The sequence below is a fragment of the Marmota monax genome, unplaced genomic scaffold (assembly GCF_021218885.2).
Source record: "Marmota monax isolate L192 unplaced genomic scaffold, Marmota_monax_Labrador192_F-V1.1 WCK01_AAM20220418_F8-fsc00027, whole genome shotgun sequence".
Classification (NCBI taxonomy): Eukaryota; Metazoa; Chordata; class Mammalia; order Rodentia; family Sciuridae; genus Marmota; species Marmota monax.
In genome coordinates this window covers 15,159,989-15,187,328 of record NW_026694617.1, presented here as the reverse complement: position 1 = coordinate 15,187,328, position 27,340 = coordinate 15,159,989, and the positions used below count along the sequence as shown (strand labels likewise).

The 27,340-nt window shown below is 37.2% G+C and overlaps 1 protein-coding gene across 3 annotated transcripts in view; it reads left to right on the top strand.

The window, feature by feature from the left end:
* The window catches only part of Grm8 (glutamate metabotropic receptor 8), a 764,371-nt gene that overhangs the window by 358,575 nt on the left and 378,456 nt on the right, over positions 1-27,340 (top strand). For all 3 annotated transcript variants that reach the window (XM_058572136.1, XM_058572135.1, XM_058572137.1), the window contains exons 4-6: positions 183-318; positions 1,152-1,306; positions 2,449-2,586. In XM_058572136.1, the coding sequence (XP_058428119.1) occupies positions 183-318; positions 1,152-1,306; positions 2,449-2,586 (429 nt within the window). The remainder of the gene's footprint in view (positions 1-182; positions 319-1,151; positions 1,307-2,448; positions 2,587-27,340) is intronic.

The following is a 27,340-nucleotide window of genomic DNA, read 5'->3' as shown; positions in this document are numbered from 1 at the left end:
TAATACTCCTTATTTGATGCACATATTATAATACAAGCATAATTACTTTTAATAGGTAAATGACTTGTGTTTTGAGAAACAGCATCTTATACTGAATCATTTGCTTCTATAAAGTAGTTGGCATAATTAAGGTTTAATTAAATACACACTCTTTCTGAATTACCTCTTTTTTTCCCCATTAGGTGGTGTTTGCATTGCTCAGTCACAGAAAATTCCACGTGAACCAAGACCTGGAGAATTTGAAAAAATTATCAAACGCCTGCTAGAAACACCTAATGCTCGAGCAGTGATCATGTTTGCCAATGAGGATGACATCAGGTGCTGGTTACTTTTCTTTTGTATGAAGAATCAGATTTCTGCTCCATATTCTTTTCATATTTGGATTTGGGGACGCCATATTTTATGTTCAGTGTCAAAACTGGGATTTCAAAGGAATTGTCAAGTTCTCTTTTAATTACAGACTGCCTTTTGCTACAGACAACAAGCTTCTAGTTTCTACATCTTAAATGCCCATAGAGTAAAGCCTGGAACTGAATGAGATGAGATAAATAAGGATGATAAGCGCAGTGAGAATGAGGTTGAAGATAAGGCTAATTAACACATGTGCTGGAGTTAAAGTCTCTGCTATATTTTCTTTAGGAGATGATAAGACTCACACAATTAGAATGATTGACTAATTGTTTAACATTGACCTCCTGAGCGTATTTAGCTTCATCAGACTGGTTTTCTTAACTTTCTGTTGCTATTTCTGAATACCACAGATTGGGTAGTTTATAAAGAAAAGAGGTTTATTTAGCTCTTGGTTCTGGAAGTCTAAGAGAATGACACAAGCATCTGTGTGAAATCTGGTGTGGGCCTTCCTGTTGGGTCATAACATGGGGGAGGCCATTATGTAGCAAGACAGAGAAGCTTCTTGCTTGACTCTCTCTTCTTTTCTTATAAATCCCATAATGCCATCGTGCGAGCCATACCATCATGACCTCATACAACCCTGATTACCTCCCCCAAACCCTACCTCCAAATCATTAGTTTCCAATACCTGAAATTTGGGGGTCACATTCAAACTATAACACTAGTCTTGTAATCTTCATAATTGTAGTTTTTTTTTTTTTTTATAAAAGTGGTATATTTGTTTCCTTGTATTCCTACAGGAGGATATTGGAAGCGGCCAAAAAATTAAACCAAAGTGGACATTTTCTGTGGATTGGCTCAGATAGCTGGGGATCCAAAATAGCACCTGTTTATCAGCAGGAGGAGATCGCAGAAGGGGCTGTGACAATTTTGCCCAAAAGAGCATCAATTGATGGTAAGGATGCACCACAGAGCATTCCTTTTATTCCAATTGAATCAAAACACAAAGACAAAGCCAGAGCATTAGAATACAGTGAAATGTGCCCATTATTGATGACTCTGAGTAGAATGTTTAGCTCTTAGAGCAGAATTGTCAATACAGTAGCTTCACAGTTACTGTAGCTGTTAGATTGGTTTCTAATGGATAACATTAACCACTAGGTATTTTTCTTCGAACAAAACAGTACCCATTATATTTTCTTTTTTCTCTTCTTTTTTTTTAAGAAGCAGAACCAGTTATCCTTAGATGATTCCATGCTAGTGATTACACTTTTAAGTTTGCATATTTTTATGGGAATATATGAGAGTTATAGTATGTTGAGGGAAAGTGTTTGATTGATTAAAAGAAAAAAAAAGATACAAGTTGCTAGTTAGACCCTATGGATAAATAAATTCAACAGGAACGATTTTGAGCATCCTTGAAATAGAGTCTGTCTCCCAAATATCTTTCCAAATGGCCTTGACGACTGTGACTAAAATTTCGATTCCATCATGATCCTTGGGAGGGTAGCATTATTTACAGGTGGTCTACCTTCCATGAGGTGGTCACCTGACCAAACTAACACTTCAGCACACTTTCCTGTGACTCCATAAGATCCCATTAGCACTGATTGCTTTACTGAATTGACTGAACGTGGGCCATGTAGGAGAGAGATATTTTGAAATGGGTAGAGACATAGGAAACTCTTGAACATTGATCCATGCTAGGAGAGGGTGGGGAGAGAGGAGAAAGAATTTTAAAAGTCTGAGTTGGGTTTGGAACATTCATGATCCTGCACTAGGCCACTGGCTGTGGCCCCAGGAAATGTAGAGTAGTGGGAGAGGTGATAAGGATGACAACAGCAGAAGGCTTTCCTGTTGTACTGATATCCTTGGAGCCAGGTGCTAAGGGTAGAGATGGAGATATTGCCCACTGATCCTCCTTGGCCTTTGCCATAGGGAATCCTTATGTCTGGGCTACTAGCTCTCCCTTATGTGTTATATTCAGATAAAAATTTTTCATGCATCAATCCCAATCTCATTTATTTAAACATCCTGACAGTATCTAGTTTTGATTTGGAAAGAATATTAAAAACATACCTTTTTTCTTTCAAACAGGATTTGACCGATATTTTAGAAGCCGAACTCTTGCCAATAATCGAAGAAATGTGTGGTTTGCAGAATTTTGGGAGGAGAATTTTGGATGCAAGTTAGGATCACACGGAAAAAGGAACAGTCATATAAAGAAATGCACAGGTAGCCTCTTCGATATTTTCCTCAGTGCATTTGTTTTAGCATTACCTGGGGAATGAAATTTTTTTTCTAGTATGAATGACGAAGAGAGTGTCTTCTGCTCCCTTGTGCCCTCTCATAATCGTTTCCCAGCAAAGCAGAGTGTGAGCTGGTAGTTCAGCAAGCTCAGATTTTCTTACTGGTTCTCACTGTCATCAACAAGTGTTTACTGAACATACTCCACATGTGCAGCTCTGGGGTATTTCAGTTCTATTCGAGTAGCATTATTAAGTGTTGACTTTGGGGAAAGCACTCTGTTAGGTTTGATGGGCCATAAACACATAAATAAGATGTGGAATTGCTCTCTAGGAGTTCAAAATGTAGTGAGGATGATGGACCATAAGTTGCTATAGGACAGTGGTTTCCACTGTTTTTATCCACACCCCCTATGATGTAAGGCTGTTATTTTCTATCCAAGCATAGCAGCAATCCTAGAACAGCTATGAAATTTTGATACTTTAATTTTCTATTGCTGGTGCTTAAAAATAATAGTGACACTGTCCATTTTTAATGTTACAATGAAACTGTATTTATTTGCAGAGAATATGATTGTATACATGGAAGCAACTATGAGATTTTAAGAATTACTTAGCACTAAGAAGTAAATTTAGCCAGGTTTCAGATGTGAGATTAATGTAAACATCCATCTATAATATGTGTTAGAACTTAACACATTGAAAATGATAACGAATATTATTTATAGTAGGATAAAAAAGCATGAAACTAAAGGGAAAATTGTAACAAAGAAGCGTGTTTCAATCTGCTTTTTCACTGTTATAACGAAAAGGATTGACAAGAACAATTAAAGGAGGAAGTTTTATTTTGGGGGCTCACAGTTTCAGAGATCTTAGTTGACAGATATCATGCCACTAGGAACCCATCTCCTCCCCACCCTCCCTGCCCAGAGTTACCATTTAGAAATAGCTGTTCAAATGGAAGAGGTCATAGCTAAATGCTACAGGAGACATGTAATCAGAGAGAAGATGAAGATGTAAAAATTGGTGTCACACAGCGAAGGAATCTGACTTCAGGCTTCCTGTGTCCCAGGTTCTGTTCAGGGGTAGAGGTGAGTGAAGAGAAACAAGTTTTGTGCTCATGGGGATTGTGTTTGAATGTGAGGAGACAGACACTAAATATGTAAACATTATACTTCCAGATGCTGAGATGTGCTTAGGTTAATAAAATAAACATGAAAAGGGACTAGATAGAACTGGGAGAGAGGGTGGTATCATTTTCTGCGCTCCAAAGGTGGCCTAAGAGGTGACAGTTGAGTCGTTGTTACCATGTGAAGACATGAGGGCAGCACATTCCAGGATCCAGAGCCGGAAGGAGTCTCATGTTCAAAGAAAAGTGATAAAACAGTTCTGAAAGCTGGAGTGAGTCCTGATTGAAAGGGAGATTAATGACAGGTGAAGCTAAAGAAATAGGTCATGAATGGTCTTGAAGGCTTTTTGTTTGTTTTCCCTAGAAGTTCTAGAGTGGAGGTGTTTGGGCTTTATCCTACCTGTAAGAAAGAATAACTTGGGGCTTTTCATCCAGAGAACTACTCAGATACCTGAGCAATATATAAATATTTCAAAAATAATTTTAAGAAGCTATTTCTGGCAGAAGTGTGAGGAAGATTTTGGGGGTGGGAAGGAGCAGGTCAGGAAGGACTCTTCCAGGAGTCCTGCAATGGGTGATCTCTGCCCAGGAGAGTGGGTGTGGGATAGGACACCCAGGATATATGCTCTAGTAGGTGATCTTTATGGTACATCATGGGTGATCAGCCCTGGGGTGGGAATGGTAAGTGTTGGTGGTTCTGAACATTAGACTTCTATCAGGGAAGTCTAGGAAAATGGTGATGTGATTAATTAGCAGAGAAAACAGCTGAATGAATTGTAGATGTTTGGAAACTGGCTTGAATTTAGTTCTCACACAGCCCTGTGGAACTGCCCAGCAGGTGGCAGCAGAAAGTCTGGGACCTTACAGAGAGTTCACTAAAAATTCAAATTAGGGAGTCATAAGCAAGAGGTTTGGAGATTAGAGATGAAAACAGAGATGTCATTTTCATAGGAGACTGAGAAAAGGCGGGGAATGATGGCAGAAGCCTCAAAGGAAGGAGTCAGGAAAAACAAAAAACAAAACTAAACAAAACAGAATAGTGGGGCTGGGGAGGGTGATATTACCTATAAAGGATGGAATTTGGTGAGGGAAAAGATACATGCAAATATATACCTAACCAGAGGGAAGATTCCATGATCAAATGCTAAATTTGGACTTGAGTATTAAGGAAGTTCAGAAAACATATAACTGTAAATTCAAGTGGTAAAATCCAAAGCTTTGTGGAAGAGGTATTTGATAACAAGAAGGATGTGGGAAAATGTATCCAAGTTGAAGGAGAAAGTGTGTCTGCAGGTCACAGGCATGGAGGTGTGCAAACACCAAAGAGGTCCAGATATTGGAGAAGAGGATGAAGAATAGGGAATAATGGAAAATAAAGAGAGGTGAGTTTGTAGATGATTTGTGATGAGAGTTTACCAAAGAGGAACATGTATTTTTCATTGAGACATATTTTTACATGGTGCTTCTGAGTTCTGACTAGTATTGTTTGGCCCCTACAAGTTCAAATGCTGCAGTTTACACTGTAGTAATGAAACCATATCAGATCATGAAGTGGATGAACTACCATGTATGTATGAATGAACTTATATATGTGTATATGTAACTGTAGGAAGTTAGCTATAAACAATCACCTAACTTTTTAATAGACTATTTGCAGAATAATCAGTTTCTTCAAACTAATATTTTCCATGAAAGTGAGGTATATAACTATACCAGTAGCATCTACAAATGGCATTGACTGTATATTTATTTAAGGTGTAAATATTGAACTGGTTGTTGTAGGATTCGGACTTGGTGGCAGGTCCATGTTAGATTCCTTTGATTTATTTGGGTGCTGCTGTAATTGTAACAATTTGTCCAATTAGAACTGTTTCCAGTGCAATGAAAATGGTGTTTGCAGCAAGTGCTAAAGCAAAGGCACCCTTAGGGAACTGGGTCAGTAAACAGATTTTCATGCAAATTCCATTGTGGAAGAGCCCAAAATAACTTGTCTCTGGGTGGAAAACAAAGGAATAATGGGAAGTTCTAACAATTTCCCCTCCTCCTCCTCCTCCTCCTCCTCCTCCTCCTCTTCTTCTTTTAAAAAAACACACTTAACTTTCATCTCTGTTTGGGGGAAGGAGGGAAAATGATCTAGCATGTTGGTGTTTAAACATACACACTTAAGAGAAAAAAATAGGCTATTTATTAGAAGAGGTGTCCTGAGGTTGGTATAATTGTTAATTTAACTGGAAAAGTCCATGCTTAACCACTTATACTCAGGAAAAGGAGCTCTCTGGGAACAAGATGTCTACAAGGCCCTTTTCCTCTGCATTTGGAGCATCATTTGTAGTTTTATTTGTTGAGTAGGATTTTACATTAGGTCATTGTAATCTGTGATTGTACTTATTTGCTTCCATTGGGGGCAATGCTGGCAGCATATTTACATGGATAAGAGAGTGCTTCCCAGCAGGGTAGGGCTTCTGTCTTATTAATGTTCGGGAGACAGAACATCTTCAAGCAGTGAGGAGCATCCTCTTCCTAACATTAATTCCGTTCAGACAGTTTTCTGAGATGACTTCCCCCCTAGAATCTCAGGAAAGCTTTCAGAAAGATGTGATTGTAGTGCTAACTTTTGATATTCTGGCCAAATTCCAAGTGAGGTAATTCCTACCATCCACTTAGCTATTTATGTAGTTATTATTGCTTCTGAGAACTGCTGAGTTCTGAAAGCTACCAGGACTTAATCCTGTTTAAAATTCTCTTTGTCTTTCTCAAGAAGAGAAAAATGGGCTCTTTTGTACTTGTTATCTGTGGTGGGGGTTTTGTTTCATAGATGTTTATCTGACCTATCCCTCCCTCCTCATCCCTCATTCTACCCTCAGCTTTAATGCCTCTCCATTCCCCAGAACTGACACCCCCAGGATGCCTTGCATTCACACATTTTTCAAACACCTCTTTCCCTCACAGGCCTCTGCCTCAGCTCCTCTTGCGCTGTCCCCTCCTTTTATTTAAAATTTATTTTTCCCTCCTCCTTCCTGTTTTTTTTTTTCTCATGGTCCCTTATCTGACATTGTTTTGTCCAGCAAGACTCTTGTTGGCAGTGGAGAGTTTTTCTTCAGAGGTGTCACTTGATTCTTATTGTCAATCACATTTCTTGTCTTCTCTAATAGCACCAGCTAGTGAACATTGCAGGGATCTGAGTATGTGATCTGAGTGTGAGCTCCCTCTGGGCTCACACCAGGTCTCTACCTTCCTTTCTCTACCATGAATTGTAAAAAGCTCTGCCCTTATCCAAACCCAATCAGTCCCATATATGACCTTAGAACCTCCATTTGTTTTGCCTATCCACCTTCCATTCATTCATCATCCAATCACTTGTTGATTCATTTAAACAGCTTGCCCTGTGCCAGGCAATGTGCTGAAACTATAGAGACAAACAACAAGCCCCCTTTGCTCTCAAGGAGCTCACAAAGATGTACACACTGTCTTATTGAAATTGAATTGTTTTCCTGATCCATTGGGTTTTCATCCTCAGCCAGGAGGCCGGGGCACTGCAGCTTAGCCTGTATATAGCTGACACTCAGATACTAAATGGTGGTGAGCATATGCTACATGAAATGGCCTATTGATTCTTATTTATGATGATAGAAATAATGGTAATGGAAAAAGCAATGCACAAATATGTTTCTTCCCTCAAACAAGCGATTTTGTCAGTGAACCAAATAGCAGGCTCAATAATTAGCTCCTAGAAAGGCCTGTCAGTTTATTTTCTAGTGCCAGAGTAACTAGATAACTTTTCAGGTATAACTATCTCTCAGCAGACCTCTGTTTGCTTTGGAAAGCTGTGAAAGGTAGAACTTGTCTCCCATTTACCCAGACTCATGGCAACCCTTGAATGAATTGAACAATGTGGATAGATTTCCACAACTTGATTTGGTGATTCAGAAAGAAAGGAAATCAAGATAATCTTCCCTAAATTAAAATATGTTCTGGCATTCCATTTGTCTCCTTGCCTAGAGTAAAACTGTTGGGGGAATTGTCTTTATATTAGCACTATGAGGTAGTCATTGGCCCACATGCTCCTGATCTTGGCAAATAAAATAGCAAAAAAACCCCAGAATGACTTATTTATGCCATTTCTGGGATTCCAATTTGAATTTCAATAGGTGCATCTGAGATGACAAAACAGGCATTGATTTCAGGCACACTAGATTTAGAGCTGGGACATAAAATCAAAATCATTCTCTAATCTTCTAGATGAAGAAACTAGAAACCAGAGAAGTGAATTATTGGGGAAAAAAAAAAAGGCACTATTAGTCTCAGAGATGCAACTAGAATCCTGGTTTCTTTGATCTGAATTCATCCTTGACATTTATATCCTCAATTTATTTTTATCATTTACATATTTCGGAATTTTTGTCACCTAGTTTAAAAGTAATTTTTTATTTGCTCTTTATGCTGCTTTATATAGGACACAATGTGTTGCAAGATTTGAAAAGCACCAGCTATAAAGCAAAACAAAAACAACATATTGGTTGGTAGTTACCTAATCCTACAGAAAATAGTAAATATTTTAATGTTCTTCATATTGATTTTCAATTATATATGTGTTTTTTTGCTAGTGAGCTTGGAACAGCATAAACTTTTAATTTTTAATCCATTTAAGGGTAGGTGTAGGACTACATTAAGGAAAAAAATAGAGAAGCTATCAACTTTAAGCTTCTAAGCTCTTAGTGGCACTGAATTACAGCGATTCACTTTGCTAAATTTTAGTTAGTTCACTCATTTATTCAATACCTTAAAGAAAAAAAATCCCATCTTATTTTAAAATATAGTTTGGCAAAATCTATAATGTATAACAACATTTCTAAAACTTCAGTGAACACACAAATCACCCAAATACCTTGTCAAAATGCAGATTTTTATTTTGTTGGTCTGGGTAAAGCATTCCATATTTCTGACCAGTTCCTAGGTGACCTGGATATCAATGAATATCAATGAACTTTGGACAACACTTTCAATAAAAAGGGATTTGAGAGTTAGCTTACAGTGATAGCAATAACACCTGAAACTTAATTAGCAGAATAAATATTCACCTGTGCTAAGGATTACTAATAAATTCAAGGTATCTTACATAGGATCATCTAAATAAGACTTTAAATATAAATCATCAAATGTAAAACTCTGCAATCAGTAGCCTGTGTTTTATATACTATTTTCAATAAGTATTTAGATCAGTAAAGTGCGCAGACATAGTAATTTGTGCTGGTGTATATGCATTGTGTGTGTATGTGTTTTCTCATTAGGAAATTTTGAAGTGGGAAGCTTAGTTACTAAATTTAAAGAAATGTACAAAGATGCACCTGTATCTCCCAAATCTGCAAAGTAGATTGCAAAGTTTGTCAGGTCAAGAACCAAAAATATTCTGAAAACTTAAGAAACTGTACTTTCAGTCATAAATACACATAGATTAAATGAGTTAGAGGCCTATAAAGATTATTTAGCTCAATTCTTCGTTTTGCAGAAGAATAAATTGAGTCCCATTTGGCCTAGGTGAGTTGTCTAAAGCCTTCAGCCATCTGAAGGTGATGGTAGAACTGAAATCTGATTTGATGTTTGAGTCTTTCCTTGTTCTTTCTTGCTTGGAAGACCCTCCCCAGCATGAGGCTGAGTGCTAACTTGTTCCACTCTTTACCTGGCATAGTGGCCCGAATGGCTCCTAATGGCCATCCAAGATTGTTTTTCCTCCTTGTGAATCTCCTTGACTGCTAAGGGGGTCATATTGATGCCCTTAGTGTAGGAACACTGGTCTTGCTACAATTGAGGAAGCAATAGAGTAAGCATCAAGGTTACACAAACTCTCACATTTCTCAGATATAACTTAAAATAGAAAAATGCCCATCCTTCAGAATAAAAAAGTGAATTTAGAAATCTTGAAATTCCTTTCTGCAAAGCCCACAGCAGACTCTGGCATTAGCATGGTTGAGTGGGAGTTGAATGTACTTGGATGATCTCTGGAATATTACACTGAAGGTCTCAGAAATGGAAGAGAACATAGGCAACCACATGCCAGTTAGGCATTTCTCAGAATCAGTTATTTGAATAAACAAAACAAAACAAAACAACATAGTAAGGCTCAGACCAGTGAGGATTACAGAAGGGATTAGAAAAGAACAGAAATTAAAAAAACTCTCTTTCTGTCAGTGGTTCAACTATGAATTGATTTATTAAAACCAAGCCAAAGCAAACACATGAAAAGAGAATATAAAGTTGTTCAATATTAGGATAATTTGATGTGTCTTCCCCTCCCCCCCATGAAGTACAAAGCAGATAAATACAAGGTGCTAATCATTTATTCTACACAAGAAGTACTTATTTTTAGTATTTTTAAACCCCAGTGAAATGAGGCAATCTCATAGATACTATGATGAACTAAAAGAATTACTTCAAACTCTTAGAAACATATCTAAACAAAAGAACTCTCTAGTTGAACAAAGAATTAGATATATTAAGTCCAAGGATACCAAAAATAAAGTATGATCTCAGTTTAGTAAGGCTAATTGAGAAAACCTACTAGAGTGTCTTGATTAATTTTTGGTTACTTATGACATTTGTTAAATTCTATATTGCACTAAATATCTCCTCTCAAGGAGAGTATGCTTTATGAAGGCAACATTTAGAGAAATGAAGCAATTAGTCCATACATTTCTAGTAGGCAGGGCCTGTTTCTTCAGAACCTTGTATGTGCTTAGCATTATGTCTTAAATTAATTGGTTAATAATGATGGCCAAATAGTCCTGCTGCTCTATCTACATTACAGTTTTGTAGATCAGGTGTGTGGAATCTAATTTGGCAGGTATTTGGTAAGTATTTTATTTGTTGGAAGGACACATTCTTAAAATAAATAAAAGCTCAATACAAATTATTATAAAAAGCTTTTATTGTAATTTAAGAAGAAAGTGGACCCTTATGGTAGTTTATCTGGAAAGTCCTTACCACATTGATATTATAGATGGAAATATGGTTTTAGAAACTCATATAGACTTGTATTCTCAGGTCAGATTTTTAATTGGAATGTTCAGTTTCACGATTATAAATGCCCTGACTTTGTAGTGTGTATTTTTTTAATTGCATTTATTTTATTTGAGAGGATAGCACTTTATTTCCACACTATCTCTAATGAAGTAACAGAATAATGAAAGGATGACTTTGGTAAACATCAGTTAAGAATGTGTTTGTTTATTCAACTTAAGCATGTATTTTTTTTTTAAATCTCGTTATCGCTCCTGTCCCCAAGAACATAAGTTTTATGAGGCAGAGATTTATTTTTTTCTTCACTGTTATCTAGTGCCTTGGGTGGTATTTGGCATAAATAGGTTTTCTTAAAATATTTGTGAAATGAATGAATGAATTCAATTCATCCGATTTATTAACTACTTTTTTTGTCAAGCACTTTGTACTAGATGTAAATGACATGTCGATGAACAAAGTAGAAATAAATGGTTCTTACCCTCATGGGGCTTATAGTCTAATGGGTAAGATGAATAATTGAGCCAAGACTTTGCAAGGAAATGTGTTATGGAAGAATAGGAGCATATTGCAGGGAAAACTAATGTAGATGAAGGGAAAGGAGCGGTGCCATATAAGTTGAGATTAAAACATGAACAGAATTTAGAAAAAAACAAAAAGGTCATCAGTAGGATTATTATTTCAAGTAAAGAAAAGAACAAAGACCAGCAGACAAGAGAGAGGATAGCAGTCCAAAAAGCTGAACAAGTTCAATATGGCTGTAACTGAATGTAGATAGGGGAATAATAAGTAAGGATAGAACATGCAAGATTTTGCATGCCTCATGAGGGAGTTGAGATTTGTTTTGAAAGGCAATGAACAGGCACTAAAAGGTTTTAAGCAGATCAGTGACATAATCGGATTTTCATTTTAGAAAGATAATTCTGGCTGTAGTGTGGAGAATATATTGGTCAGACATAACACTGGAGGAGAGTGACCTGGGTGATGATGTCTCATGGCTCCAGGATGGACAGAAGTAGATGGAATGAAAGACATTTTAAGAGATATGTTAGAACTTTTCAATTAATCGGGTGTTTAAGGAGATGACAAATGAGGAGTGACACCTTGATTCATGGACTGGGAATTTGGATCACTGAGAGAGCATTCCCGACATAATGGGTGATTGGGGAAGGGGTGGAGAAAGGAAGATAGAAAATTCTGTTTGGGATACACTGAATATGAGGAGTCTATGAGAAACACAGTTTTGGATGTCTGGGAAGCAGTTAGTTGGTTATGAAGCTGAGAAAAAGAGATCTTTCTGTAGTTGGTCATCACTAGACTACATATGGGAATATGCGAGACCCAGAAAGTCTGTAGAGAGCAAATTGAAGGGCCTCTGAGAGCCTCAGTGGACTCAGTCTTGGGAATGTATTGAAGGAGAAGACCCTGGAATTCTGATTTCTTTGGTAATTTTCATCAGTATCCGTGGAGAGACTGGCTATAGTCCTATCTAGAATCTACAACAATCTCCTCCTCCTTTCACCTACAGACTGATTGGTTTGAAGTTGGATGTTCGACCAACACTGGACCATCAGAGCCCCTATAAGGAATATTTACAACTGGAATGGGAGGAGTGAGATTACTCTTTCTTGGGGAAAGAGGAGTTAGTGGTTCGAAATTATGAGATGTGAGGAGAAAACTGGCCTGGAAGAATAATGTTGATATGCAGGCAGAATAGAGAAGACAGACAGGGCTACGTGATCAAGACTTTAATTATACCCTTCCTTGTAGGTATGTGAGGAATGTGAGATTGTTCAAGATCCTTCTAATTACATTTTCTTATCCTCAGCTAGCAACCTGGAGTCCAGACTAACACATAACAGTACTTGCCTCACAGGGCTTTGGGGAAGATTGAAGGAGATAATATGCATGGAGCTTATTGTCTGCTACATGGGGAATGCCATAGATACTCTTGCTTTACTGATTCAATGGCAATTTCCCTTTCCTCTAGAGTGTCTAATAGAACTTTCTGTGATGAGGAAAATTCTGTGTGTCTACATTATTGAATTGAGTAGCCACTAGCTACATGTGGCTGTTGATGACTTGAAATATGGCTAGTTCAAATACAGAAACTGAATTTTAAGTTTTGTTTAATTGTAAGAACCTCACAGTTAAATGTAAATAGCCACATGTCTAGGCTCACAGACTTGTCAAACAATTTTGTTCCACCCAATGTGACACCCAGTATAACTCAGTTAATTATGATTGCTCTAGTCCAATGGTAGTGGTATGATCCTGCTTCCAAGTGTTTAGATGATAGAGTAGTCGGTTCTAGTCAATGAAGTAGATGGAAAGTCTTTCAGACCCTTTGGAAGGGGTGCATTTTTGTTCTTATGGACATTGTTACATCTGGAGTTGATGACTGAACCTGCAGTAGAGAAATCATGCTGAGCACAACACAATGGACAAGTAGAAGGAGACTCAGTCACTGCCGACATCTTTGAACCTCTGAATTAGCCAGCCTTGGAACACCCTTGCTGGGATGTCCTCCTATTTCCATTATGTAGGATGAACAATAAATCCTCTCAATTTTAAAGCCATTTTGCATTGTATTTTTCCATTATTTGCAGCTGAAAGCATCCTGACTAAAATGATTTATTAAAAATAAGTGGAAATGATTTATTTAACATGACATAAACATGACTCATTTTAAGAAGATATGAGAAAAATTATAAATAAAATTGTTTATTTTTATACAAACACCATGCTTCTAAAAATGAATCCAAAGGTGAGTATTTGCAATACAAACTATATAAATGGATTCAATTCCAATATCTCAAATTTGTCCTCCCAGTGAATATAAGATGTGTTTGATTTATTAAAATTAAAAAGATATACAGCTTGTCAGCAGTGTTTTATTGAGACACATTTCTATGTAAGTTGTAGAATTATAAAACACACGTATTAGAGAATATTCCTTAATTTATCAAGATAATTGACCCTTGAGTTTCCTTAAACAACATGCCCTTTATCCTACCAAAATATTTTACAGCTTGTGGTAGTGTGTCACCACCCAGTTAGACAGTAATTCAGCTAAGCATTTTTCTTTGCAGTATAAGTGAAAACCTGTTTAAAGTGCTGGCAATTTTATCAACTAGATCATAAGACCTAAGACAGAATAGTTGTTTTCCATTGCATTTTCTGTGTCTAGTAAAATTCAACCCTGTTGGTAGCTGTATTATAGCTGGGTGGTTTTGTGCTGGTAACTTAACCTCCAAGAATCCTTGCTAAATCCTATTTTTTCCCTATTTTTAGCTTTTAGTAGTAATAATAGTGGTTTTCAGTGTGTTTATTTTTCATAAAAGCCACTCAGATTGCTCTATTTCTCCATAAGTTACCAGGAAATTCTATGGGCAAAATATTGGGCATAACTGTATAACTTACATTTCTTTTAGAAATGGTACTTTCCTCTTTGTGCATCTCTCTAGTACACAAGGTGGATGACATGGCATGTGGCTATTTGTTGGGAGAAAAGAGAGTATTCTTACAAATTGGTGATGTTATTCTACCTATGTATACTTTCCACTTAAGTACATTGACCCATACCTAACCTTGTAGTTGTAGGTTTATCTGCTTACATCCCTGTGGTCAAATGGTTAGAATTATAGAATTTTGTTTGAGGAAATGATTGATATCTTTCATTAAGTACATTAACACTGGTTTGAATTCCCCCTTTGCTCAAGGTTCAGGAACCCCGAAGCTTTCCCTAGCTTTTCTGTGAGAGGTGAGAGTATGCTCTATGAGTGTATCTACCCAGATTACTTTCAGAAAGAAAATAGTCAGTGTTAGCTAAACTATTGGAAATATTCAATTCTTTGCCAAGAGAGATCTGAGACTCCAAATATGCCGATTCAGCAGACCACAGTGAGATTATCTAAAACCAAAGAAGGGCTCAGGATCCCATCAGAATATGAGATAATTTAAATAAAAATTCAAATCCCACCAGCCAACAGAGAATCAGAGGACATGAGAGAAGGAAGGAAACTTAGAGGTCATTGTGCCTGATGTTTTGCTGAGCCTCACCTCTCAGGCTGATGTAAAATGAGGACAGGGAGTATACAGAAACATTTCAGTTTTACTGATTCAGTAGAATTCTTGAAGCCTTTTATTGGTGCAAAATGAGGCTTTCTCATTGACTCTAAATAGGCTTATTAGCAGCACACAGAAGGATTTCCACTGTGATCTTTTCTTTGTCCCTCATCAGAGGGAAGGCTTAGGTCTGAAACTGGCTGATAGCTGTGGAAGTGAAAAGTACCCGCAGATTGGAGGGCAGAGAAAGGGCTGGCTGCCAGGGTCAGGTTGGACACCCTGAGGAGAGTCGTTTGTCTGAGCCATTTTTATGAAACAGAAGCCCTCTTTTGTGTATTTATACCTGTGAAAGGGAACAGCAGTGTAGCAGATCCAAAGTAGCAGAAAAACAAATAAATCATATTGATTTAGGATGCCCACCTAATCCCTTCTTTTTTAGGAGTGTTCGTTTACATTTCAATACATGACCAACATCCTGGGAATTCTGGTGTGATGTGTTGCATTGGGGTTTCATTAATTAGGGTGAAGATTTAGTTCAGCATAGTGCAGGACACTGTCTAGCTTTCTCTTCTCTAATGACAGAAAGTGTCCCTGTTCCTGATTTCTTCCTGGGCTGGGTCTGCATCCTCCCTAAGCCGGACACAAAGCGCAGCTTCTGCATGCTGTGTGAACTGCGTGATGCACATTCTCCCCCAAGGGCCTTGGGTTTGATTAAATGTTTAAATGACCTTTCAGGAGAGATGATTATGAGGATGGGCAAACAATTTGTTCTTCCTGTTCTTAATAACTTCAGTGTGTATTTGGGATATGTGTAGACAGAGTTGAACAAGAGACTTGGGTAATCATTGGAGATGAAGGTGATGGTGAGCATGATGATAATTTTGATATAGAGTGAGACTTGCCAAAAGAGGGGCAAACACAACACAGTTCCTCATCACAAGCTCCCTCCTTTACTCTCATACTCAGATGCACACCGCAGATTCTGCTGCTGGTCACTTTCTAACCACACAAGAGTCACAGTGCTTCTCAAGGACCACACCCTATGGCCACTGAGCTTTTGCCCTTGACTCTCTCAGGGCAGTCCTGTATTATCTTTAACATGGCAAGTGTAATTTAAGAGTAGATTTACTTTAACGACATCCCCAGAAAAATACTGCATGCATTCGTAAATTGCACACAATTTCATTAATCTGTCTTCACAGAATCTTAAATTGGCTACTGATTGCCCAGGCAGTCTGAGTAAGACTGCCTGTGTCTTGTGTATCTATTATCAGTTGATTCTTTCTCTCTTGCCCTAGTTCCTCAATTAGCAGTTTCTCCTGGTTTGTCTTGCACACATATCCATCCTCCTCTTGGATTCCATATTGACAACTTCCTTACTGAGACAGCTGGATGGACCCTGCCTTAGTCTACCTGGCTATTAACATCCACACCTTGTCTGGACTATTTCTAGAACAGTGTTTCTCTGCCTTTTCAAAATGCAGCCTCTCTTTTGTCTCTTTATTTTTATCTAAAATATGAATTCATAGCCACCCAGGATAAATACTAGACAAACATCTAAGGTTCTATTTTATACCTTACATATTTTATTATAAAGGTTGCTTTTACAACTATACTACTTAAGAATGAGGAGTATTACTCATGAGAAATCTCAATACACATACATTTCAGATAATGAAATCTGGACTGTGTAAGATGAATTAGTTACAGCTTTTTTTTTTTTTTCCCTAGAAAAATGCATATTCAGTGACTTTCATTTACATGACCATGTCATTAATCTGTGGGCATTAATGCATTTGTGCAGCCTGCTCAGAAATTAATGAAGCCCGTTTATCCCATGGATTTTCTCATTAGTCCTTCCCCCTTCTCTTGTCTTCTTGGCATCACAAAAGATGTTGTGAATCCCACAGCTGCATCCCTTGCAAGTTGTATTTTTTTTTTTTTTTGGTGATTATTACACACTTAGGGACTTGAATACTTCTGGGTCTCTGGCCAAATTATTTTGAAATTTCAACAGAAAATGCACAGGAGAAAATGAAAATGTGCAGAAGTAGGCAAACTTTTCTTTGTAAAAACTGCAATCTAAATAGAATGAGAGGTATAAAACGTGTCAGGAATTTTACTGCCCTGATTTCTTCATCTGCGGGCTTATGTACTTAAATGGTTGGTCTCAAGGTGTGTTAAGATGACACTAAGAGTATATGTAATTGTGGGGAAACTCAGACTTCATTTTGCAGTGCATATTAGTGTGTGGAATGCCCTGGTCATTGGGGTCTCTATGCTCTAATACCTGATTTAGCATCATAATAGAGCCTTGTTTGCAACAATACCACTTAAGTAAAGCAAAACATCATTGTACCTGCATGGAGTTATTGGTTATACAGCATGGATTAAAATGACACCACTGTAAGAACCTGAGGCTATTTATAAGGCATCTTCACAGAAATGGTACCATGCCAAGAGCCACAGAGAATATGAAATTGCAGTCCCCTGCCCTTCAGGAGCCTCTGTTTCTAGGCTTAAAAATGAGCTTGCCTTTGCATTCAGATAAGAACCTTTTTTTTTTTTTTTTTGGTGTATACAGTTTGGCTTTTCTCCTTTTATGTCAGGAAAGTTGTACTTGAAGATACAGGATGGGTAGAACATCCCTCCCTTCCACCTTCTAATGTTTTGAAACCATTCTTGATTTAGTCAATGATTCAAAAGTTAAAAATGAATTCAAGTGGTGGTGCATGCCTGTATTCCCAGTGGCTTGGGAGGCTGACGCAGGAGGATCGAGAGTTCAAGGCCAGCCTCAGCAAAAGCAAAGTGCCAAGCAACTCAGACCCTGTCACTAAATAAAATACGAAATAGGGCTTGGCATTTGGTTCAGTGGTCATGTACCACTGAGTTCAATCCATGGTCCAAAAAAAATCATGTTTACTATATTGAAATCATCTAAACCTAATTTCTCAGTTATTTTAAGTTCATTCTCTGTTGTTTTTTGTTTTGTTTTTTAGGCTTCACCATACCATGATCTTTTCTTCCATAGAAAAGATCAATAGATTTTCCTGATGCTAAAAGATTAAGGCTCTTTTTTATTTCCCAAACCAATAGAAAACATTCAAATAGGAGTTACACAGGTATGGCTAGGGCAGGGCACACCCTTGTCTACTGTAAGAGCCCAGATGATGGGGAAGAGAAGGATGAGCCTGTCAGGTAATTTTAGGTTTGCATTGTGCCTCTTTTTGATATCAATAGCCATTTCTTGTTAGGAGCTTCTATTTTTAAGTTAGGATTTGATTCATGGTTGGATGTGTACTTCTCACCTATAGGAAGTTCTGAGTGTATCCAGTCTTCTCCTAGAGAACCCCTAAACTTATAGTACATCACTGTGGAAATACCCGGGAGGTCTTGCCTGGATCCCCCATCCATTTTGCTTTAGCCATACCATGGATAAGCTGGAGGATGAGCTGCTCTGGTTTGAAGAAGGTTATAAAGCCCTGATGTACTGGGCTGTCAGCAAGACCAGTGAAAAGCAGAGTTTGCTTTTGCTTCTGATGGAAAGGTACAGATTTCAGCATTGTCAAAAGGACAAGGTATTCTTACCAAGACAACCCTCCCCTGTTTATGGATGAACAAGGCTCTAGCAATAAAATTTAAAGTCTCCAACTCATCTTATCTTTCTGATTATGTCAGATCTCCTGTTAGAACGCACTGATGTCCACAGAACACGTGTGCCCAATTTAGCTCTTATTATGGTTGTACATTTATTTATAGGATTTTTTGATTGATATTTATCCTCTATTAAATTTTAAGCTTCATTGGGACAAGGAGTGTGTCTTGGCTCATCTTTGTGTCCTCTGTGCCTAACCCATAGAAGGTAGTGGATAAATATTTTTGAATGAATAACTTTGGACCCCAAAATACTTTGAGGTGGGACAATACATTTATTAAGTATACACTACAATGAAAGACAGTTCTCCCTAATAGAACTTAATATCTATTTTTTCCCTCCTATGTTATTTCTAGTTGCTAAGTTGACTCTGAGGTTGAGAAATTGATTTGTGACTCAGTACATGCACAAACTCTTCGACAAATAATATGCTTCATTTTCTTTTATAAAGCCAGGATGAGGGTGAAAAAGACAAAGGACAAATGAAAGATTTATTGAAGCTATTGATATAGTTGATTGAGAAAGTATTTGGGTTCTCAGTTTGGTTGGTCATGAAACTTCCATATAAATATTTCTATCTGGCTTATTTAATTAATCTGGCTGCTCATATTTTCTCCTTGGATCACCTTTATTTCTGCCACAGGTGAATGGCATTCAGTTCTTAACTTGATGAAAATAATCCTATGACCCTGTTAAGGAGGTGTTCCTGTGACTTGGTCATTTCTAATACAGTTTTTTTTTTTTTTTTGCTTTACCTTTTGTTTTTAATTTATAGAATCAATAGATGATTTACACCATATTGTTAACCAGTGCTTATGAGAATGCTGATTTGAAGTATCATAGGGAGCTCAAAGGAAAAAAAAATCATAACCCATTTTTGTGCTTTGTAAGATGTTATGACGTATATTTTATTATCATTATTCACTCAGTTTTTTTTCTTGTTAAACCATTGTCTCTAGTCTAATTTTTATTTTTCTTTTACCATACATATTTTTATGTGTATGATATTTTGGAACATGCTATCTCTTCATCCCTCTATTGATTATTTATTATCTATCCTTAAACCCAGTATTTTGATACATATCCAACAAATGGGTATGGAATGTACTAAAAACATAATTGTGGATGTAGTAGTCTTGGTTAAAGGCTTTGGTCTGTCTCTGTGAATTGGATTCTTCAATTTTCTATGATTCTGGCTGAATTCTTATTTAATCTGGTGTTAGAGAGTTTTTGAATATATTTCTGACTGCTTCAGATCCGCCCAAAATGCAGCCTCATGGGAACATTGGTCTGCAATTCACAAAATTATATTTGGATCCTTCTTGATATGTAAAGTGTGGCTATTTTGTGGTTTGGAAGAAATTGTAGAATTTATTTATACTGTATCCCTTTTTTGACATATTGGAAATCTGGAATCATTTGGAATAACTTTTCTAAGGGCCAGAGAAAGGAACCAGGACCAGAAATCCCATGGATCTCCTTATCTTACAGTGACTTGCTCCTAATTTGTTCTATGAGTCTGAATGATTTATGTGTGCTGTTCTATTTGACTTTCTGGCATCAAAATAAAAGAAGACCCAATTTGTTTTACTTTCTTCTTCTACCAATTACATAGCTCAAGTGATACTCAACATTCTCTTATAAATTCAAAATGTTTATCTAATTTAGAAAAATCAGGCCTAAGCAGATGAAGTGGACTTTGAATGATTTAACCTAATCCAAACACCTAAATTAGCTCTGTAATTATGTGTCTGTGGAACTTTTTGAGTTTTGTTGTGCTACTGTCTGGACGGAGGCCAATCAGAGATGACCCAGGAGTTTCTGACTCAATCTAGGCAGTATCCCCTTGACCAAGGGGAACATTTGGGCATGAATTGTGGTTGTCATTGTCCAATGATTGACTCACATGACAAATAGCTACCTGAGAACAGCCTTTAGCCTTTGGTTCTCTTTTGATCAAATTATCTCAGAGACACAGCCTTTAGTGTTTTCTTTGACCTTTTAAAACTGCCCCAGGGCACAGGGAAATTACAAATACTATTGAGGTTGATAGTGTCTCAGTAATGAGGATACTACTTTATATGCTTAGAGATAGGTGCTTTTCCTCTGTGGGATGCCTGAGTAGGAAATTTTGATGGCCCCAAATGTGAATACAACAAACATCAGCAGTCTTCTATTTTAGAAATTCCCCTGACACTGAACTCTGGAGGATAAATCAGTTTTCAGTGCAAAGCCTTGACCCTTCTAAGAATGAAGCTTTACTTACATGTGGATGTATATGTGTGTGTAAGCACGTATTTATTTTTACTCTCATAGCAGAAATCAGTGTAGAATCTCATTCCTTGCCAGTGAATGCAACATAACAATTTTTATAAATGCTCTTCATCAGCTTTGAGTTCCTTTTTCTAGATGAATCAAATTGCCCACAGATTTTTATAGGTTATCCCTGGAATTTTTGTTTCTTGTTTAAAATATTCAAATGTTAGCATCTCTTAGTATGAGGAAGCTTAAAAGGAACAGAAAACCTCTTCCTTACGCTAGAATATTTTTTTTAATGTTTCTTTTGCTTTTTTTTTTTTTTTTTTTGGTTCTGTTTCCTTTTAAATCGAAGAGGTTGAATTAGAAACATAGAGCAAAATAAGCAAAAACCTGAAGCTATAAATTTCTGGGTCACTCCAAATACATAAAGCATTAAAAAATGTCAGATGCGAAGCTAAATGCAAACTGACAGGGAGAAAAAAAAATCTGTTTGTGTACTTAAAGCCCCAAACCAAAAGCAAAATTAAAATTTGTGCTGGCCCTTCTCCCTTGGGGCTGCAGATGTCACTGCTGTCCAGGACACCTTCTGTTACTGAGAGGAAGGAAAAGGAATGGCATCCAAGTCACTAGTGTAAATAAAATACTCTGCCTACCAAGTCCTGAAGATGTTCTGCCATGTGTTTTAAGGCCAGGGGATGGGGGGTAGAGGCGAACAAAAAAGGTGACCACTAACACTCATTGATTCTAGTCTTTAACGATTCATTCTTTTTTATTATGAGATGTTTTATAGGAGGCTGTCTGTGTGTTTATACACACATATGTACATATACACATATGCACATATGTATATAATTTTTGTTCAGTCTGTAACAACAGTAACTATCATTTAGAGTTTATTTGGCTCGACAAATTATATGCATTTTTTTTCATTTTATGTTCAGAGCAATTCTGTAAACAGTATTATTCTTATTAAAGATAAAGAAACTGAGCCTTTATCTAAGCAAATTTCTCAAAGTGACACACGGAGGTCTGCAAGCTGTTCTCTTACTCCAAATGCAGGCAATGATCAGTTGCCACCCTCCAGAAGGCTACAGCTTAGCTTGGGACTAAACCATCCTCCATCCATTCTCTCCCATTCTGTGTCCTCCCTGGGTCCTGGGCAGCTGACCTTTGTCAATTATAGGACCAGGACTCTTTTTGTTTTCATCTTGGTTTGGATCAGTCTAGAGCTCTAGATTGATTTTGGAGGGTGGGTAGAGAAAGAGGTGAGGATATTTCTTCTTTAGCTCTTCCTTTGGCCCTGTGTGCTGCCCTTGGCAGTGCCTTTTCTGACTTTGATTCCCTTTAGCCTGCCCTCCTTCAGACCTTCACTTAAACTGGGCTATTAAGAACACACTCCTGTTACTCTCATCCCCAGAGGTGGTGTCATCTTCTCACTACTGCTGTTCTTTGGGTGCCTCACCATCTCATTTGCTATCTCTTTATTTATTTGAACCATCTGGGATACATTCTCTTTTCCTTCTGGGACCCTGACTGATAAAGAGGCCAATAATACACCCATATGAAGGAATGTCATAGACAATTTGTAAGTCATGTTTGAAAGCTCTAAATTAGGATCACTAACATGCCAAAAGCTTCTGATAAAAAATAAGACAAGAAAATATAGGGCCTAGTGGAAAATTGTTTCTTACTAATACAGAATCTGCCTCAGGGAGCAAGTAGGGTAGTAAGACAGGAAAAGACTTTAAGAGCCTGCTACACACCAAGCATTAGAGAACGGTGCTAGGTTTTGAGCTTGTGATAAAAGCAGTCTTGGGGGAAAATTTTTCTAGCAGTCATTTGTAGAAAGAGTGGAAGTGGAAGAAAGGTTCACAGTGGAGAAGACAAGCTGACTGCTTTCAAAATAAGCCAGTTGGATTGGGGATAGGCTCATAACTGGCTGCAGGTATGAAAAATAAGGAATGAAAGTAGGAAAAAATTGCTACTTCTGGAGTTTTCATTTTGCTCATGCGATGTATTTGCTTTAAATTGGTATAAGCTTCTCACATGTGGAGGGCCATATGCCTTGATATAACATTAGATCAAATGGCAGAAGTTAAATTAGGAAATGAGGCAATATTTGGTTGTAAGAAGCATCATTCTTGTTTCTATGTCTTGGACTTTATGTGGCAGCTCTTAAAGTCCTAAGAGGCTAATTTCAGTTCAATCTATTTATTTAACAATATTTCAGATCCTTAATTTTCTGTTTCCAGATGATCAGATGTCTCAGTTTGAAATTCAAGGGCATTATAGACTGCTAGAAAATTGCATGTGCATTAAGACTATTGAACTTGGGAAGAACAATCCTATGAAAGCCACATCATTGCTAGAACATTTTCCTAATCAGGTATTCCTCCTCAAATGTTTATTTGAAAATGTTTCTTTTTGGTGGGGGAGGTAAATGAACTAATGTGTATTGAGTTGCAACCACCAATTTGTTTACTTATTTATTCATCTAATAAACATTTTAGTGAAAAGGTTTCAGGCACATTTATGTTTTACCCAAGAGGCATTTCACTGAATACTCAGCCATTCAACCCTTTATTCCTTCATAGTGAAAAGGTCATAGGTTTTAGAACAAAGTGGGCCTGGGTTTGAAACATACCTTTGCCACTTACTTGTGGAGTTGTCTTGAACAGATTATTTTTCAGACTCCCTTAGAGGTTAGGCCAAAAAGACACTCAAAAGAGATGAATCTAGTTCTTACTCTTACCTGACTAACCTTATGTACATGCAAAAATACAGCAAACTCCAAGTTTAATGCAAAATATATGGAATTTTGATAATCATACTTAAATGCAATTGCAGATATAAGACAATACACAACTCAGTTTAAGGATATGAGAAAATTAATATGCTAAAAACACAGTATGACATTTTCTTCTTGTATTTAATTGGTATAAAATCAATTCCTTAAATCTCATTTTTTGTCAACAAATATGATTATGTATGTAGTGATGTATTGTTTTGCCTTGAGAAGGAAAGTGTAATTATAGTCATAAAATATTTAAGGAAATTCTGGAAAATGAGAGTAATAGAATTTTTTTTTTTCAAATATTTTCCAAACATGTTTCAAATGGCTTTCCTAAAGGAGAGAGAGGGAGGGAGAAGAAAAGAAGACGAACAACATTCAGATTCAATTACAGATAAGATTCATGAATATTATTAGTAGACAAAAATAATCATGCATATTCAAAGATAATTTGCTATTCACAGAATTTTGTTTAACATAAGCAGGTTATCTTAATAGCATTAGGAAGAAAAACAATATGATATATATGTAAAGCCACATATTTAGAAAAACAAAAGATCTAAATATGTGGCTTTTTAATCAGCACTGAAAACTTGAGGAACTTTCTTTTCTCCCTCCAATAGGTGTAAAAAATTAAGTCTCATTATCATGAATTTTAAACATGGAGAAAGCAAGTAGAAGACAATATATTGAGATATAACCCTTTGATCTTTTATTGATTTTCAATGAATTTCAAAAATCAGTGGACTTAAAAGAAAGGCTAATGGAACTTGAGGGCAGAAGACATGGGCTAAAGTCCTACCTTGTCACTAAAGAGCAGTGTAAACTTTAGGGGGCCTCTGAACTTCTCAGCCTCTGGAGAATGCATTTCCTGTGGAGCTGCCTCAGACCGTCTGGGGAATAATTAGGAGATAAATTATAGCTTTCAACAAGTGTTATAAACCATAAATTTTCAGGCACATATAAGGCATTAGTCATCTATTCACACATTCATCAGGGGAATGGTGCCTGGTATTATGAGGCTGGTAGGGTGGGTTTATGGTGGATGAAATCTGGATCCTTTGGGTCTCTGTGGTTAAGGGCATGGGCTTATGGAGTTAGACTCCCCAGGAATGATCCAGGACTTACAACTCACTGTGACCCTGGGTGATTGCCTCCTGTCTTAGACTTTTATTTGATCAGTCACTTCATCATTTCAAATCCAGTTTCTTTAATGTTAATGTAAATACTGTATGTTTCATAGCGGGTGGGGTATGAGGATGTGAGAACTATCACCAAGCACTTAGCTTAGCAAATTGAAAGCACTGATGAGAGTTGACAACTATCAACTCTTCAGAGACTTTCTGTTCAGGAGAGGAGCACTCACACCAAGAGGGACAGAACAAAGCAATATGGATAAAAGTGTCACAAAGAACTTAAGAATTCAGAGTAGAGCTATGACCCTTTCGACTAGAATGATGAGTAAAGACTGGAGAGATGTAAATATTTAGGATGAATCTTGGAAAAGGATCAGATTTCAATAGAAATGGTGGTTAGCATTCCAGGTAGAGGGAATGGAATGAGCTAAAGTTTAGAGGTGAGAAACTTGAGTGGTCCAGCTTTTTAGACTGTCACTGCCCAATAGAACGTTTTGCCATGATGCAAACATTCTGTAAATGTGGTAGCCACCAATCCCATGTGGCTCTTGAGTACTTGATGTAGATAGTGTGACTCGGCATTTGGATTCTGAATTTCATTTAATTTTAATTACTGCAACTTCTAAAAGTCATATGTGATGAATGGTAATCTGCACAATAGGCTATACATAGAGAAGAGGTCATTGTATTAAGAGCTAAACATCTGGTAAATTGGGAAGAACTTAATTGTTAGACTAATACATTTAGATTACAAAAATGGAGCCAAACATACTTAGGAACAAGAAAAAAAAAGAAGATGAAGAAATTTGTAAGGAGACTAAAAAGCAGCAGCAAGAGAAATAGGAAGCCAAAGAATGAGCATTAATGAAAGACTTTCCTTGTGCTATTAGTTCAGAGGACAATGGGTATAGAAAAATGTGTTGGATTTGGCTATTGAGAGATTATTAGAGACCTGCAAAATTAGTTTCCTTCCAATGGTGGAGGTACAAAGATTATTCGTAAAGATTAAGCAGTGAGGTATGTTGAGTAGGAGCAACGTGGAGCACAGTCTTCTTTATGAACAAGTTTCTATTCCTAGAGTTATACAATAAAACACTACACACTAAGTTAGTTTCAGCAAGTACTGTATAATCGCCGAGTAAGTGGAGTTCTTGCAGGCAAACTAGGTAGTTTCAATGCCAGGTGTGAAATTATAGTGGTTTAGATAAAATTTTGAAGCAGTTCTACAAATAACTACTCTGAGTCATGACATTTTTAGGCCACATTGAAAACACTAGCTGAAAAGAATACAAACAATGTTCAAATTATAACCAAGCCCCTTGCTGAGTTTATATTCTGAGCTAAGGATAGATTTTCCTCATTCCCTTATTTTTATGTGGCAAAAGACTATGTTTCCTTGCACAGCACAGGTAGATACCAGATAAAGGAAGAGGGACATTGCCATGGATACCTCGAAGAGAGCTATCCCATGGACAGAGAGATTTTGTATAAAGACAGATTTCCCTAGCTCTCCTGATTAAATGACCTCAATATTTCTCTGTCCTCATTATAAAAATCACTTGAAAAACTTAATAAACACACAGAATCTTTTGTCCACATTCAAAATGGCCAATTGTTTTAGTCAGCTTTGTTTTGCTGTGATCAGTATATCTGACAAGAACAAAACATAGAGAAGGAAGAGTTTATTTTAGCTCCTGTTTCCAAGGTTCAGTCCATGGTTGGCTGACTCCATGGCTCTGGACATAGGTGAGGCAAAGCATCACGGTGGAAACACATAGCATCATGGTAGAAAGGCATGGTAGAGGAAAGTAACTCAGGACATGGTGACTGGAAGCAGAGAAAAAACTCTGCTCCAGGGACAAAATATAAAACCCAAAGGCCCATCCCTAGTGACCTGCTTCCTCCAGCTATAATCTGCCTGCTTATAGTTACCACCCAGTTAATCCTTATCAGTGGATTAATCCACTAATTGCAACTCTCATAATCATCTTACCTTTGAACATTCTTGCATTGTCTCATACATGAATTTTTGGGGGACACTTCATATCTCAACCATAATGCCAGTCTATAAGAATCTTCAGGGTGTTGTCGTAGGGATATGCATTTTTAATTAGCAGTAATTTTTTAGATAATTTTTGTTTATTTTATTTATTCATCCTTTCAACAAACATCAATTGAGCCTTTTCCATGTTCCAGCTAGATACTGGGGAATAAAGATGACTAAGATTGTCTATGACCTTAAGAAATTGTTCTGGTTGAGAAAAACAGTACATGCCATTGTGGAATAAATGGTTTGTTGATGTTACAAAGAGATTACAGAGGAGGAACAGTTCAGCCTTGGGGAGGGCATGGAGGGCTTTCCTGGGGGAAGGTGAAGCTTGATTGTTCGTGGATAGTAAACCAGAGGAGAGAGGAAAGAGAAGCCCTCTGTTCAAGGAAAACATCACATCAAAAGGAAAGAAATTATGTTTGGTGTGGGAATAGTATTAAATTCAACACCACTGGGCAAACAAGTTTTCCATAAAAGAGTAGCTCATGTGGCAAAAGAGGAGGGCACTGGCCAGAGCACGAAAAGAAGTTTCTAGTTATTCCCAAGGTGCTGTGAAGTCATAAAAGGATAATGTGGAGTTGGTGAGATTGGAGAGAGGGAGAATGATCAAAAGCCTAATATGATAATTGAGGTGAGAAGTGTTA